A 16050-nucleotide genomic window follows, 5' to 3' on the forward strand; every position below is an offset into this window, starting at 1 on the left:
TAAAATGAAACTTAATTTAATCCAACCTAACACGTACAATATTATTTATTATTATGCATTACATTTATTTAGTTAATTTTATAAGCTAAGAATTTAAGAATTTTATAATTTATAAAATTATTTAATTATAAATTAAATATACTCTTTCAATTGATTGTCTAAAAATATTAAGAATATTATAGATATTAAGATTAATGTTGAATTTAAAAGTTCAAAACGTAAATTAAAATTAACTTTGGCGAACCTAACAGTAGACAAGCCATAACTAAAACTCTGAAAGTTTTATTTTAACTAAAGAATATGTATAAATAGTTCTAAAACAAATTAAATACATTATACATAGAACAAGCACAACATGCAACATATATATGTATACATAGATACCAAGATACATATCTTAATATATCTTAATAATAATACATAAGCACATTAATTTTCGTTAACAAAAATACAAATCTAATATATTATATCAAATACAATCTTAAAAATAATTTAATTTTAAACGCAATTAACGTATACAACCCATAAATTGTTAATATTTTATACCTACTGGCTACTATAATAGTAGTATCCGTGAACGTTGTGAGTAATGATTTACTTTTGTCAACAGTTTAGGAGTACTAAAATTTCAACTAATATTTAAAATATTATTGTGGAAATCCTAACCCCATCATAATAAATGCATAGCGTAAATGACAATTAAAAACCTTAATAGCTACTACATATATATAACTATATTTAAATGATTTATCAGTGTTGTTGCAATTTACGAAAAACGTGCAAGTACATTTATTTCTCAAATTACTTTAATTAAGTACGATACCTAGTTATTGAAACTACCTAAAGTCTTAACAAAAAATTTTAATCACAAAAATAATACCCTAAAAACCAATTCTACCACCTGTCAATTTATAAAACTGTTTTTAAAACGTAAAAGTAAATAAGATTTATAACTTATTAGTTATTAGACTCATTTATATACTATAATTTATTTTATTATTATACAATATTAACTTCTGTTAAAACCAAAGTCTAAACAATATCCCCAGTTTTATTGGCAGTTTAAAAATAAGACATTTAAAAGTATCAGATATCTGGTCGCATTTCGATTCTTTCTTGTTTACGTTTTTAATTTACTCAGTCATTGTATAAATTATCTACACTTATGTTTAAATCGTAATCTAACTCGACCTGATTACCCTAAATAATAAAGCAATAGCGCACGTGTATTTTTATGTAAATGCTAATAATGTTTTTTTATCCTACATAGTAGATACAGATCATATACTTAAATAATAAATGTGAACAAATTTAGTTTACGAATTCCTAACCTTCTTTATATAGGCAACAGTAATGAAAACTTACATTTTATATAATAATACACTTCAATTTCATACTTAAATATAAAAATAACTATCTATTATTTTTAATAAGTATGAAGTATTATATTTTTGTTTTAATATTATTAATTGTAAAAAATATACAATTAATATTCAAACTAAGACGAACCTCAAGTTATACGCACGTTATATGTATTAACACGATGTATCATGTAAAATGAACCTCAATTCTAATTTTCCAATCCATCTTAACAGGTTTTATGGAAAAAACTGTCAAAAATTATGTTTTTACTTTTAAATTTATTTACTTATAAAATGATTGGAATAGCCGAAGAACTGTAACCATTAAATCAATAAAAACACTCTCGTATAAATCCAATTATAAATATATATACATATTTTTAAAAATATTTACGAATTTCCGATTACCTTTAAAACATTTTACGTTGCAATTTCATAATAATATATATTTTAGTCAATCAATAAATAGTTATTCAATTTTAAAGTCGGCATTATACTTTTAGCAAAAAAAAAACATTATTTTTCGTACACGTATACAAGAAAGGCGATAGATTTTAGCCCTAAAAAAATTTAAAAATATAATACATAGTATAATATACATAATAGTTAGTTATTAGTTTGTTACTGCTATAAGAAAATAAATCGTTTCGGTTTCAACTACTGGCTTATGAGTTTTAAAATTAAATTAAAAAATATTCAGTCTTCAGACATTTGATACTTAACCATTCCTTCCAACAAATTTCATATATACTTACCTTCTGTTTAATAGTCTTTTGTAAGTAAACATAATACAAATTATCTCATCACATTATAGTATTATACTCTTGGTATTACAAAAGATATTATGAATCAACAAAACACATGAGTGTTAGATTACTACAATGTAATTTCTTGTCACATATTAAGTAACAAAACTAATTAGGTAGTTATTATCACAGTTTGTATTCATATAGATTTAGAAGAACACAGTCTTCACTATTCAATGATATGAAATAGAATAATTTAGTAGGTAGATTATACTTTTTAATTACAATAATTATCTTATTAATTTGTGTTTTCAATTCTTTTGTTACAAAGTGACTTAATTATTTATAAAGTGTATTTAAATATGATAGATATATATAACAAGAAACTACAAGGCTTGTAAATGTATCTCGGATTGGTGATTAGAAAGAAGAGGGATGTTTTGATTGTAGCACAGACTAGACAAGAAAAATTACATTGCTAACATATATCATAAATCATATCAACCTAAGTATAAGTAGATACTTTTTTTTAAAAGATACCTATTGATTATTACTTTATGGTCAACGATCAACAATCAATGATAAATTCCATTTAAAACTAATGATAAACAAAGTGTTATTACTATATAACTAGGTAACTAGGTACCTCTCTCTATTATAAAATGGTCATTAACAATGTTACCTTTTGAGCTTTGCACATTGTGTTGATGGCTTGGACGTCATGACTCGAATGCCTTGATTCATGCATACATACGGCACACACTGGTGTCTTGCAGACCATACAGTACATAGACAGGCACTCTTCTTCGTGTTCGTTGCAGATGATGTCCCTGTTTCTGATCTTGTTCCTGAGCGCCACCTTGCCAGCGGACGGTTCCAGCAGGTTGTGCTTGGCCAATGGGCCCCTGGCCGGATGACAGTTGTCACGGCAAGAGTCACAGTACAACACTTCACATTGCTCGCACAGCACGGTAGCATCTGCGGCTGGTTCGCATTCGCAAAGCTGACACTTGGGCACAATGTGCCTGAGCTCACCGTAACGGTCAACAATGTTTCTCATCGTCCTGTACTTTGGCAGGTTGTGCGCGCCATTGTCGTCGAAGTACACGGTCTTCCTGCAGGCCGGGCACGACAGAGAATACGAACCAGCCATGACCGGCGGGAAAGCGATGATGCCGCCACCGATGTGGTTGGACGTGCCCAGGTAGCTGTTTGGCCGACTATTGCACACCACGCCGCTGTCCGTCTCGCTAAGTATGGACAGCTTGTCCGACTCCGGATGGCAGTCGGAAGCGTGCGACTCGGTTGTGCTACTACCGCTGGTAGTCGAGTTTCCGCTGTTCTCTTGCGGTGCGGTCGGCTCCAGCGGTCGCTGTGCGTGCACCGCACAGTTAAGGCACAACGCATGGTAGCACGGCAACAGCACCGGATTGTTGAACAGCTGCTTACAAGCGATACAGTGCAGTTCGTCTTCCATCGCGGCACCAAAACTATATAATCACAGATAAAAGGCCTAGTCTCGATCGAATTCGATATCGGGAACGGTTAGATGATCGTCGTCGTCGTCGTCGTCGCGGTGTCGATCGAAATAGTTCACATCGCGGAAAAATTCCTCCGACTGGCCAGACGATCGCGCGAGAAAAATCGGAGAAAACACAACTATATTTAATAAAACAAACACTATGACACACCGCAGCAGCGTTTTACAATATTATTCTGTGTGAATTATATATACGCCCGGCACGGAGCAGAAACGCACGACACGACGAAACACACGCTAGACAAATACTAAGTGGTCACAGTTGTGTTAGTTGATACGTCTTGGTGTATTATTGTTGTTGTGTTAGCCGGAGGAAAACGCGACGTTTGTTTACACGACGCTAATGAACTCTGGCGGCGAGCGACTACAATATCGTCGCCGAGTACAGTGTCGCCAGCAAACTCGGCAATTATTTTACCCGAAAGCAAAAACGAGTATGAGAAAATGGATCTATCTCGTCGGGCGTTCGAGTTAGAACTTAGAAGTAGGAACGACTTGGTCGATCTCGAATAATATTAATGTATAATATTCACTAGAAAACAGTAATGAAATACATTTCGTGTTTTTTAAGTACATATATAGTCGTTTTTAGTATATAATATTATATTGACATATTGTTATGATAATAGGCAATTGTTTTCACTCGGAGCCTAATGGTCGGTTAACGTTTGTCACACTGAGCTGGAATGCGGGTCACGGACATCCAATGATAAAAATATAAAGATAACCGAGCACTTTAAGATAACAGCCTGTTGGAAGATTTATAAAATATATACATATAATATTACATTATTACATGTCACATGATAATATTATAATCAAGGTGGATTGAATATACTTAAATTCTGTATTATGAGAATAAAACGATGTAGAGAATTAGAGAATATCTTCTTTACATCGTGGAGATAAACAATAAGCCTCGCGGCCGACAAATCATAGTATAAATTAGAATATTTTTTTTTATCCTTATCAATTACTATTTAATATTATTATTGTTTGTTATAATTCATGTATAATATTAGATAATAAAATAATATCAATATAAAAATATGTTTCGTAATATATTTTAGTTATAGGCTTATAGCCGTATTTGAAATTAATATATATATAGTGGTTGGCCAAGTTGGAACTTTACGACTTGGTAAGTAAACACAAAGTATATGTGTCTAGTCCCTTGTTTAGAATCTAATTAAACCAACAGAAAATTCGCAAAAAGAAACAAAGCATAAATTTATTTATAAATAATTGTATGACCACAAAACAAGTAACTAATAATTTTCAATTTAATCTATTCTGTGTTAATACACTAAAGCCTATTAAGTATATTGCATAGACAATTAACTTATGATATAATAGACTTAATTGTGTCATGATAAAACTGTAATTGTTTTATTATTATATAAGGTGTACCTATGATATATTCAAAATGATTATTAAGGTAAATGTATAAAAAAACATAAATTAAAATTGTATAGATAATAAATAATTTATAATTTACTTGTCTAAAAATTCTCAAAAATAATGTTCTGTATAGTTATTAATTATTATTTTTCAAATTATTTTATTCCAAAATATATTGATGTTTTAAAAAATTAACTACTTAACTTGAAAAAATGTTTTTACTTATTACTGTTAAAAAAAAAAAAAATTCTAAAAATGAAATTTACAAATTGATTATTTTAAATCTTTCCCAAAAATATGTGAACAAATTTTATTTTATTTTTTCCTGTACCTATTAAAAAATAAATAAAATTAATTTTTATACTTGTGCTCAAATGTGTAAATTACATGAAAAAAAATATTGATTAGAACAAAAGTTATTCCATTTGTCAGATCTTTCTGTTACATTATGTATTTAGCACTGAGGTGGATTTGGTGGCCTTCATTTTATTATTTTGTATAATACAATCTAAGATACTAAAATAGTAGCTATATATCCACCTTAATTAAAACAATTTAATAGTTCATTTACCCTTCAAAAAAGAAGGTATTAAAATATGTTATACTTCCACATTTAAAAACTTGTTAGTATTTTATTTTATTTTTTTTTTTTTTTTCAAGTGCTGAAGTAGTGAAGTGTTTATTTAAATTGATGAAATAATGCAGATAAAAAAAATCAATAAAATTAAGTGTGAACATTGATTATAAGCACAACAATAATCTTTAGCATAAGTATAAAAGATTAAAAATGTTTTTTGATTGCTTTTATTGATTATTTTGTAATTTAAAATTTTAATTGTATGTTTTTGTAAAGTATATGACAATATAAAATCATTAAAACATTTTACATCATCAATTATTGTTTATTGTATCATTTGAATATATCAGGTATTAACATATAATGTTAACAATAATATCAAATTTTAAAATAATTATTATGTTATTTGTTTGTTTAGGAAACACATAGTTTACCTCAACTAAAATGAAACCAGTCCAAATAACTACAATAAAAATGAAAAATTTTAAATTATTTTCAAATTCAAATAAACGTTTATATAGTAAATGCAAGACAAACAGTTATGATGTACTTGTTGTGGGAGGAGGTATTGTTGGATTTGCTACTGCACGAGCATTATTATCACGCAATAAACATTTACATGTAGGTCTTGTAGAAAAAGAAAATAGGCCTTCAGTTCATCAAAGTGGACACAACAGCGGAGTTATACATGCAGGTATTTATTATAAACCAGGCACAATGAGAGCAAAAATGTGCATTGAAGGTCTATATAAAACTTATGAATACTGTGCTAAAAACAATATACCGCATAAAAAATGTGGAAAACTCATTGTTGCCACTAACGAGTCTCAAATAAAAAGTTTAAATGACTTATATGAGCGAGGATTAGAAAATGGTACTCCTGACATAAAATTGATAAACGGAAATGATATTAAGACCATTGAACCATATTGTAATGTAAGTCAGTATATTAAGTCATAAAAGAACTTACAGATTAATTTTTTTTTATTGTGTATTTGTAGGGTGTACGGGCAATTCATTCACCACACACAGGAATTGTGGATTGGGCAGTAGTGACAAAACATTATGCAGCAGACTTTATAAATTTAGGAGGTCAAATAACTTACAATTTTAAAGTGAAATCATTTGAAGAATGTAAACATAACAGAGCAGTCAGAATAATTTCTGAAAAAAATGTACTTTTATTATAAAGTAATACATAAAAATACAAAAGGATATGGCTTGGCTTGTATTCCAACCTTTCTGACACTTTTTTGAATGAGTGATTGCCTAAAAATTCAAACAATACAACATGCCATGTTAATAAAGTTTTCAAAAAACAAATTGCAATCATAATATTAAAAATATTTAAAAAAAATTACAGAAAGAAATATTAGCAGATTATATCATCACGTGTGGTGGACTACAATCAGATGAATTATCATTGATGACTGGATGTCAACCTGATCCATACATTTTACCAATACGTGGAGAATATCTTTTACTTGGCAAAGAAAAAGCACACCTCGTTAAAGGCAATATTTATCCAGTAATGATCATTTTAATTTAAATACAAATAGAGCAAATTTATTCTTACATTCAATACCTATATTATTATTATACACTATATTATATCATAACAGAAATTAATTATTAATTTTTTTTTTCTTCTTAGGTGCCTGATCCTAGTTTACCATTTCTTGGAGTACATTTTACTCCAAGAATGGATGGCTCTGTTTTTTTGGGTCCAAATGCAGTTCTGGCTCTAAAACAAGAAGGATACAGGTTTTTATTAGAAAATAAAAATATTAAATAATATGTAATGTTAATATATTATTCATGTCTTTAGTTGGGGCGATGTAAGTTTTTCCAATACAATAAGGCTTTTAAAACTGGATGGAGTACAAAAGCTAATGGCTAAACATATGAAATTTGGTATTAATGAAACAATCAAGTCATTATTTCCTGCCATGCAGCTAAAAGAAATACAAAATTACATTCCAGATATCAAACAAAATGATATTAATAAGTAAAATCAAAAAAAATATATATATATATGAATGTAATATTATTTATTTGATTGTTTACTGTTACATAAATTAATAGAGGTCCCACGGGTGTTCGTGCTCAACCACTGTGGGCAGATGGAACAATGGCAGAGGATTTGGTGCTCGACATTGCATCAAATGATCCTTCAGATTTAGTGAAGCATAGAATAATGCATTGTCGAAGTGCTCCATCACCTTCAGCTACATCGTCATTACCAATTGGTGAAGTAATTGTGGACAAAATGTTTGCAAAATACCCACGTTTAAGTCTTATACCAAATTAAGTTACCAATCAATATCTATAATGTATTTGAAACTTGTGTCGTATTCAACATAATACATTTGAGTGATAATAGTTTTATTATGAGATCTTAAGTTAAATATATAGAAGTGAGGTCTCATTTAGTAAAGTTTTTAAATATCTACATTTATTTAAATCTCTTAGAATAATCTAACCAAATAGACTAATTTTTATAAATATTAATTATCAAAATCATATTATTACCAGAATAAATATGAAAATAATAACATTCAATCTACTTGATATTAGTTTATTACTACTCATTATTATGAAAAACAATAACTTGAGAGAAAACACAAATTTGTATTTTGTTAATTAATTCAAAAGAACAAACATAAAATAGGAAAAAATAAAGTATAATAACCCATTGAATAATATGATCAAAGATAGTGGCTGTTGTTTAGAAAAAGTTAATTAGATATTAAATTTATCACAAAAATATATATATATAATATATACAATAAGAAACAAATAGTTCTAATACACTTTTATTTAACTTGAAAAAATTGGGTAAAAAGTCTTTGATACCCCTTATCAGCTATTTGCAATTCATAAAACTATAAAACAACAAATATCAACCCTTCTATCGAATAACAAGAATATTATTGAACATAAAAAATGATATCAGATATGCATGACTGAATTTTCAAGATTGAACCTAATACATTTTCATAATAAGTAATAGTTTGAAAATTAGTATACTTGATTTTAAAAGTTGTTTAGTTAAGTTAATGAGTTGTTTTTATAGTGTTATACTGTGTACAACATACATTAAAAGTACAATGTACTTAAGTATTAAAAAGAATTCTTTCAGCCTGTATTTGTTATCTATATTTCAATACTGCATAACCATGGTAAATTAGAGTTAACTTCGTTAGTTATAATATGTTAGTCAAAATATGTTCATCAATTACTTTAATATTAAAACAAAAATAACTCATGAAACAAATATGGAAAATGTTGATATCTTAAGTTTTATATTAGGCAAATATATTCTAATATTTTGACTAATGAAACTAAAAATGAATTTGCTATATTAAACACTTGTAAGAAAAAAATGTGAGTGCTACATCCTTCATAATATGTAAATAATTGTTTTGAATTTATTATATAATTATATTTCTATACAAATATGAAGGTAACTAAAGGTATATCAAATGAATTAGTTATCATAACAACCTGGTACATCCCAATTGAATGCCATACCAGGCCATAATACTGGTTTCTTCATAGAACAAAATTCATCAAACTTAGACTGCAGTTTATTTTCTAAACATTCAATCTCATTTCTCTTTGAGCCATACAGTTCTATTGGATTAATCTCATTTACCTCAATTGTACTGGTATATTCTGTAAAAACAAATTATTGAATGATTATTTTTATCTAAAAAAAAAATTACAACTACCTAATAAAATTGTTTATAATTTAATCACTATGTTATTGAACCAAAAGATAGGTGTCTCATAGATGGCAGCATAAAAACAGTTTATTGCTCTCAGGCCTAGGCTCTTAATGATAAATACTCAAATTGAATGTATATAAATTTAATATAGTTATGTTATAGGTAGGAACAAGATTTAATACCTAAAAAAACTAGTTAAAAAAGAAAAAAATGTGTGTCATCATAATAATTTATATACTTGAAATTATCTAATGGTCTAATGATATTATTAAAGCATTTCAACTTGAGTGTAAATAACTTACAAATTAATAGCAATCAAATTCCAAGTAACTTATCCATACTTATATAGAGAACTATACATTTAAATTTATAATATTTTATCCACCTTAAGGTTTACCAATATTATAATTATTTACATCGCCATACAAATTTAACATTTAATTGCGGAACTATTAAAAAAAAAAAAAACAAAAAATTACCATTTTCAAAACTTGGTGAATTGCACAATCCATACTCTTTGTCAACTTTTCTCTTTTCAAACTCTACAAACAATGAACAATATCCATCTATTACATTTCAATCTATAATAAAATAATGTTATAAATTACTAATTAAAATATAATAATCAGTAAACTAATAGATATACCTATACTAACCAACTTTTTCTTGATGTTCCAATGTTTTTTTAGAAAACTTTAAATATTCTAAGTCAATATCAACGCTGCTATCAGAAGAGTAAACACAAGCATCATACTCATTTTCATTAGAGTTAAAATTTCTACAATTATTAATTTCCTATGAAACAAATAAAAAATACAATACATGTAATTACAAAAATAATTTTAAATTCTCAATCATAAGAGTATCAGTTATCATGGAATTAAAAAGAGCATTATTATTGGACACAAGTAAAACGAATGGCATCCAATAAATTAGATGACAGGTGTAAGACATAATATGTAATTATATTTTAAGACAACATCAATTAACACATACTAAAGTTTCAGTATTGATTGGTGCCGATGATCTACTGCCATCCGTTCCTCGAACCCCTGAAACTCGGTAACCCCAATCGATTATGTCCTCGTAGTTTTTCCAAAAATTCAACAAATTCTGGTCCATTTTTTCACTCAAATTAAATGGAACTCAAAAATATTTAAAATAATGCAAAAGACCGGAATATTTCAAAAAATAAATTACTAACATTGACAACACTTATCATTACATATTTTTGTCGGTATCACTGCAATGGTATAACCTCAACATAACCGCGGTCCGTAATGTAATATTTGTCTACCATAAATAAAATGTACCTTTTCTCTCATAGGTTTTAGAACGTCTTTGGTCCATACATTGACGTTATCACTGATAAATTCGATATTTGTTGTTCTTCTCGACGAACATCATTCTCTTGTAGTTCATTCGTCGTGTTATTAAAACGTTTACATACAAATTGAAAAAATGGTAAGTAAAATTTTATCCGTTTCAATCTTAATATATTAATATTAAAACGCACTATTTATTTGATTTATGGCGTCTTATACTTATGTAGTTCGATATATTTCTAATCTTTTAAGTGTATGGTACGTCTTGTGACATTTTCAAATCGCCTTTCTGTAAGCTTTAGTCTACAACCATGAATTTTAAAAGTCTATTACTCTTAGTTAATTTTAACCTAACGCATATGAAAAAACATTTTTATTTGAATTTTAAACCCGTCTCGTTTTGGTATTCGCTGATCTCATATTCTATCATATTAACGAATACCCCTATAGGAAATTTCTAATTTTTCTTTCTAAGTACAAAAATATTTAATAGTTAAACTGAACAATTGATTTTAGCTTCATATGTCAATGTAATTATTCAGAAAAGTTGGATATAGTTCAAATTATGACATTTTATTTTACGCTCATCTGTTAAATTATAACAATGCCTTATTAACCTAATTTTATTCTATGAGATATGTCCAGAAAGTAAGTTCCGTTAAGAATTAAAAATTAGTAATAGATATATATATTTAAGATGGAACATAGGTACCTACAAATATTAAATTATTTTTCAACATAGTTGCCAGTTAATGACAATAACCAATAAAAGTATAATTTATCATTTTTTAAACACAATTTGTATTTTAATATCTTATTTTACCATGATGTTTGATTCCAGGTGAATGTACCTAAACAGAGACGTACTTACTGCAAGAAATGCAAAGTACATAAGGTACACAAGGTAACACAGTACAAAAAATCCAAGGAACGTCAAGCTTCCCAAGGTCGTCGTCGTTACGACCGAAAACAGAGTGGATTTGGTGGTCAGACTAAGCCTATTTTCAGAAAGAAGGTATATATAATAATGATTAAATAACAACCAATTAGCTTAATTAAATATAAATTAATGTTTACTAGGCTAAAACAACCAAGAAAATTGTATTGAGGATGGAATGTTCCGAATGCAAATACCGTAAACAAATCCCATTGAAACGTTGCAAGCATTTTGAATTGGGAGGTGACAAGAAACGAAAGGTTAGAACATTTGTCAAAATAAATATGTGTTTCTTATTAATTCATTTTATTAATTTTATTTTTCAGGGACAAATGATCCAGTTTTAAGTTTAAACAAATTTTTGTTACTTTTAAGACCAATATATAAGTGCATACTGCAAATTGCTTTTTTTATTTTTCGTTGATATTTCTTATAATTTTCCTTACTATTATTTTTCCTGTGACATTCCCTTTCAATATATAATGGTTTGACTTAAGAAACTGTCTACAATTTTTTTTTTTTTTTTTTATGAGTGAATATTTTACACTATATAGTACCTACACACTGTTTTAATCATAGAACAATATCTTATTTTAAAAACTGACAATATTCTAAAAACAATTATTTAAATGTTTTTAATAGTAATAAAACAAATATTATTATTTTTATATTTATAATCGGGGCTCAGATTTTATAGCATTTGCTAATATTTATTGGATATAGAAAAAAAAATACAGTAAGCTATAAATTTTTATAGTTAAATGAGTCGACAAATTCAAGTAGTAAGTTGTGCACAAAATAAATTTTCATTTTTGCTATTTATTGTGTTTTTAGGGCCTACTATAGTTCTTATTTTAGTAATTTTTAGTGCTACAAAATCTGAGCTCTGTTAATCAATATACTTATGATTGTCTGAAGATAGAAATATTTAAACTGGATTATTAATACTAATATCCTGTTTATTAGAATGCATTAATTTTAATTAATTTGAAACAAAGATTACTAGCAGAGCAATTTACATGTTCAATAAATTATATTGTCGAAAAATTCTTTAATTCAAATGAAAGAATAATATTAAATTTTTACATATTGAACTATTAACGATAATTAATTAATAATGAATATGAACACTGACCTAGTAATTTTTCTTTTTCAGTCAAAATATGATAGTTGATACACTATAAATTTATAAATAATACTATATTTTTCTATTTCTTCAATAAAATTAAAAAGTACACATTATAAGATAGCATCACTCCAAGAAGCCCTTAATCGAGAAAATACAGTCAAGATTTCAAATTCAAACTAATTAATTTAAATAAATAATTATAAATACTGACTACTATTTATAATTTCGTATTATGTTCACTGTTAATCCTTTTCTATTATTTTACTATTATGTAAGTAAATTTAGTTAATACATAATACTATATTTTAGCCTTTTTATAATCTTTTTAATTTAACCCATACTTAAAATTAAAAAAAAAAAGTGTAAAATAGATCAGCGTTTCTCAACCTGGGTGTCGCAATCGCTTTAACTAGGTGTCCCGTAAGGACTAAAAATAATAAAACGCTAATTTACAAAATGAATATTTTTATTTAAAATTTTTTATTGAATAAAAAAATACTTATAGGTACCTGTAACAAGTTAAAAATTAGGTATTACACAATATGGTATTTATAAATGGTATATTTCTTTTAGTTAATAATATTACATGATATTTTTGTGGTTCAAATTTGTACTTAATATAAATAGGGGGGTCGAGAAGTGATTTACCATATTTTATATTTATTTTGAGGGCCGCGACACTAAAAAGGTTGAGAAACACTGAGATAAACGATACATATTATTATCAGTGATTAAAATCAAATCTCTTATCACAAAACTAAATAGTATATAAATTATTAGGAGTTTGAAGTGTTTGAACATTGACCACATCCAAATTAAATAATTCTAAACTTTAAATTTACTATTTAGGTGGTTGTCTTTAAGAATATTTTAACACATTTTTCTTAGTTTTCAAATTTGCTTTAGCATTAATAGTATTTCTTCAAACAAATAAAAATGGAAGAACTTAAAAAAGTAAGCATCTCATTAAATATTTTTGATCAACTTATTACATCCTATATTTGCCCTGGTTGTTTAGATTCCTCCAATGGAACAACGTCAATTAGTTACATATATTAATCATTTTATCACGTCTACTGTAACATTCTTAAACAATTTCATGACACACTGTGAAGCAAAAATGATGAAATCCGAACAACGCTTACAAAAAATTTCAGCATCTCTGTGTATATTAGAAACTAAGGTATAACTTAACTAAATATTACACAACACATTTAACTTAAATATAATATGTATTTTAGTTAAATTCTATTCCTGAACTTCGAGAACTCCAGGCACCTCAAATTCAAACAAGTGAACCTCCTGGACGTCAATTAAAAGATAATTCACTTAATACTGAAGTATCCAATGAACATAATAAAGCTGAGGCAACCAATGAACTTATTAAAACCGAAACAACTGACAAACACAGTAAAACTGAAGAAAATATATCAGAACCAACTGTTATTGAGACTACTAATGAGCCTACTGTGGATCCAACTATATTAAAATATCGTAAAATGATCCAATTTGGTGTACCTAGAGGTGCTGTTGAATTAAAAATGGTCAATGAAGGATTAGATCCCAAACTATTGTGATAAATTAAGTATTTATGTATCTATTATTATTTATAAATTTATAATTTCTTGTGTAATGGTTTATAAAACAAAGCATTAAGAAAATCATTTTATTTTTTTACATAAACATTGTATATTTATATTGTTACCACATAATGAATTTAATTGTATAAGAACCATTTTTAGTACCATATTTAAAAAAGAAAACTAGAAAACCTGTATGGTGTTGCTATACCATTGTTATGTTATCAAAAGTTTTTCTATACACAATAATAATATTAATAACATATTTATATTTTTGTTCTTAGGAAACATTACCCTTTGACATACCTGCAATGTCTCCATAAATATGCCTCTGTGATAAAATAATAAATAATTATTCTATAAGACTTATATAATGATAAATTGTTATAAAAAAAAAAAAATTATTGTTATGTTTAACTTGTATTATATTTAAAATATAATTATACATTTTTTACTGAACTTTGAATATATTTATACCCTGAAAAGAATTCGAGAGCTTTTTCAAAAATAACTTTATAATTTTTTTTATGTTTGTAAAATAGATATAAACCGATTATTACCATTACCTGTAATATATAAATTATAATTCCATGATAATAACCATTATAGAGTTTCATGTCTGAAAACTAACATTTTATTTCATAAATCATAAACTCATAATTCAAGTCATAACTATAAACATCAAATTATCATGACATTGATGTTTCAGTTCTCGATAACAGTGACAGTCGATTGAGATATTATTTTATATTTTTGCACATAAATCATTGAATTTTGTAAATAAAAAAGTAACAAGGTTGATTCATAACACATTTTGGGGTCAATTTTGGGCGAAAGGAGTTCCGCCCGATTAAAAGAAAGAAGGTTCTTCGTTCCTTATCTACACTTGAGATTTTGAAAAAATTACATTTAAGTTTTAAGATAAAAATGTGTTATGAATCAACCTTGTTACTTTTTTATTTACAAAATTCAATGATTTATGTGCAAAAATATAAAATAATATCTCGGGCGGAACTCCTTTCGCCCAAAATTGACCTTCCTCTTTTTGCCCACGTCCTCTTTTCGACCAAAAATGAAAAAACAGTTTCCTCTTTTCGCCTAAAAATAATTGCATTTTTTTCGCCCACGGTTTCACATTTTAAATTTTGGAAACCACTGTCTCAAAATTAATAATTTTAAAAAAATCACATAATAATCAAATAAAAAAATAGAAAAATATATAATTATTAATAATAATTAAGTATATAAAAATAGATGTTTAGTCATTAGTTTTGTTAAATTGTTAAATTTAATTTTCTACTATTCCCTGTCCAACGAGAGAGCACTTACCAATTATGCACTCTATACATTCTACCATCAAGACCAGTTCTGCCAGGATGTTGCTTAGGGATGCTCTTAAAAATGCAATTTTTTAATTACATATTTTAAATTATTCAAATCGTATATATAGGCTATAAATTATAATTATTAATTTAAATTCCTTAAAAAAATTATGTACTCGTGCGAGGGGGGAGGCGGGAGCCATGTACTATATTCGAAAATACACCATCTACCCACCTACCTACCTATTGGCTACTTAAAATTGACGTAATGCGATAGAACTATAGTAGCTACTTATATAGTTATAGCCATTTAAGTTAACTGTATTAAATATTATAAAAAATAGTTAAGTACACAGTTCGATCTAATGACCGATAATGAATGGTTCATGATTTATATGAGA

The 16050-nt window shown here is 27.1% G+C and overlaps 4 protein-coding genes across 7 annotated transcripts in view; 3 read left to right on the forward strand and 1 right to left on the reverse strand.

Annotated features, from left to right (window-relative positions):
* The window catches only part of LOC114122021 (E3 ubiquitin-protein ligase TRIM9), a 65598-nt gene extending 61604 nt beyond the window's left edge, over positions 1 to 3994 (reverse strand). The window contains exon 1 of one of the 2 annotated variants that reach the window (XM_027984561.2): positions 2790 to 3994. In XM_027984561.2, the coding sequence (XP_027840362.2) occupies positions 2790 to 3584 (795 nt within the window). In that variant the 5' untranslated portion in view covers positions 3585 to 3994. The remainder of the gene's footprint in view (positions 1 to 2789) is intronic. The other variant, XM_027984562.2, reaches the window with a different exon arrangement.
* A 475-nt stretch (positions 3995 to 4469) lies between these two features.
* LOC114122022 (L-2-hydroxyglutarate dehydrogenase, mitochondrial) lies at positions 4470 to 8187 on the forward strand. Of its 3 annotated transcripts, none has more exons than XM_027984563.2 (7): positions 4470 to 4788; positions 6044 to 6561; positions 6627 to 6800; positions 6989 to 7153; positions 7280 to 7389; positions 7454 to 7633; positions 7711 to 8187. In XM_027984563.2, exons 2-7 carry the CDS (start codon positions 6070 to 6072, stop codon positions 7934 to 7936), a joined length of 1347 nt encoding a protein of 448 aa, XP_027840364.2. In that variant the 5' UTR covers positions 4470 to 4788; positions 6044 to 6069; the 3' UTR covers positions 7937 to 8187. The 3 variants fall into 3 exon arrangements, with proteins under 3 accessions (XP_027840364.2, XP_050054466.1, XP_027840366.2); XM_050198509.1 differs by lacking the exon at positions 4470 to 4788 and adding an exon at positions 4892 to 4911; XM_027984565.2 differs by lacking the exon at positions 4470 to 4788 and adding an exon at positions 5814 to 5975.
* Positions 8188 to 10658: 2471 nt separating this feature from the next.
* LOC114122023 (60S ribosomal protein L44) lies at positions 10659 to 12031 on the forward strand. Its single transcript, XM_027984566.2, has 4 exons — positions 10659 to 10820; positions 11523 to 11696; positions 11762 to 11878; positions 11945 to 12031. The coding sequence occupies exons 1-4, from the start codon at positions 10818 to 10820 to the stop codon at positions 11963 to 11965; spliced, it is 315 nt and encodes a 104-aa protein (XP_027840367.1). The 5' UTR covers positions 10659 to 10817; the 3' UTR covers positions 11966 to 12031.
* A 1471-nt stretch (positions 12032 to 13502) lies between these two features.
* LOC114122008 (WASH complex subunit 3) lies at positions 13503 to 14786 on the forward strand. The gene is made up of 3 exons (XM_027984550.2): positions 13503 to 13701; positions 13766 to 13930; positions 13989 to 14786. Exons 1-3 carry the CDS (start codon positions 13684 to 13686, stop codon positions 14322 to 14324), a joined length of 519 nt encoding a protein of 172 aa, XP_027840351.2. The 5' UTR covers positions 13503 to 13683; the 3' UTR covers positions 14325 to 14786.
* Positions 14787 to 16050: the final 1264 nt, after the last annotated feature.

This window comes from Aphis gossypii, chromosome 1, assembly GCF_020184175.1.
Source record: "Aphis gossypii isolate Hap1 chromosome 1, ASM2018417v2, whole genome shotgun sequence".
In the NCBI taxonomy this organism is placed as follows: Eukaryota; Metazoa; Arthropoda; class Insecta; order Hemiptera; family Aphididae; genus Aphis; species Aphis gossypii.

Coding starts and splice junctions, on each gene's coding strand:
- LOC114122022 (XM_027984563.2), top strand. CDS start 6,070: ATGAAACCAGTCCAAATAACTACAATAAAAATGAAAAATTTTAAATTA. Junction 6,562..6,626: donor CCATTGAACCATATTGTAAT/GTAAGTCAGTAT, acceptor GTGTATTTGTAG/GGTGTACGGGCAATTCATTC. Junction 7,390..7,453: donor CTAAAACAAGAAGGATACAG/GTTTTTATTAGA, acceptor TCATGTCTTTAG/TTGGGGCGATGTAAGTTTTT.
- LOC114122023 (XM_027984566.2), top strand. Junction 11,697..11,761: donor AGCCTATTTTCAGAAAGAAG/GTATATATAATA, acceptor AATGTTTACTAG/GCTAAAACAACCAAGAAAAT. Junction 11,879..11,944: donor GAGGTGACAAGAAACGAAAG/GTTAGAACATTT, acceptor TTTATTTTTCAG/GGACAAATGATCCAGTTTTA.
- LOC114122008 (XM_027984550.2), top strand. Junction 13,931..13,988: donor TGTGTATATTAGAAACTAAG/GTATAACTTAAC, acceptor TATGTATTTTAG/TTAAATTCTATTCCTGAACT.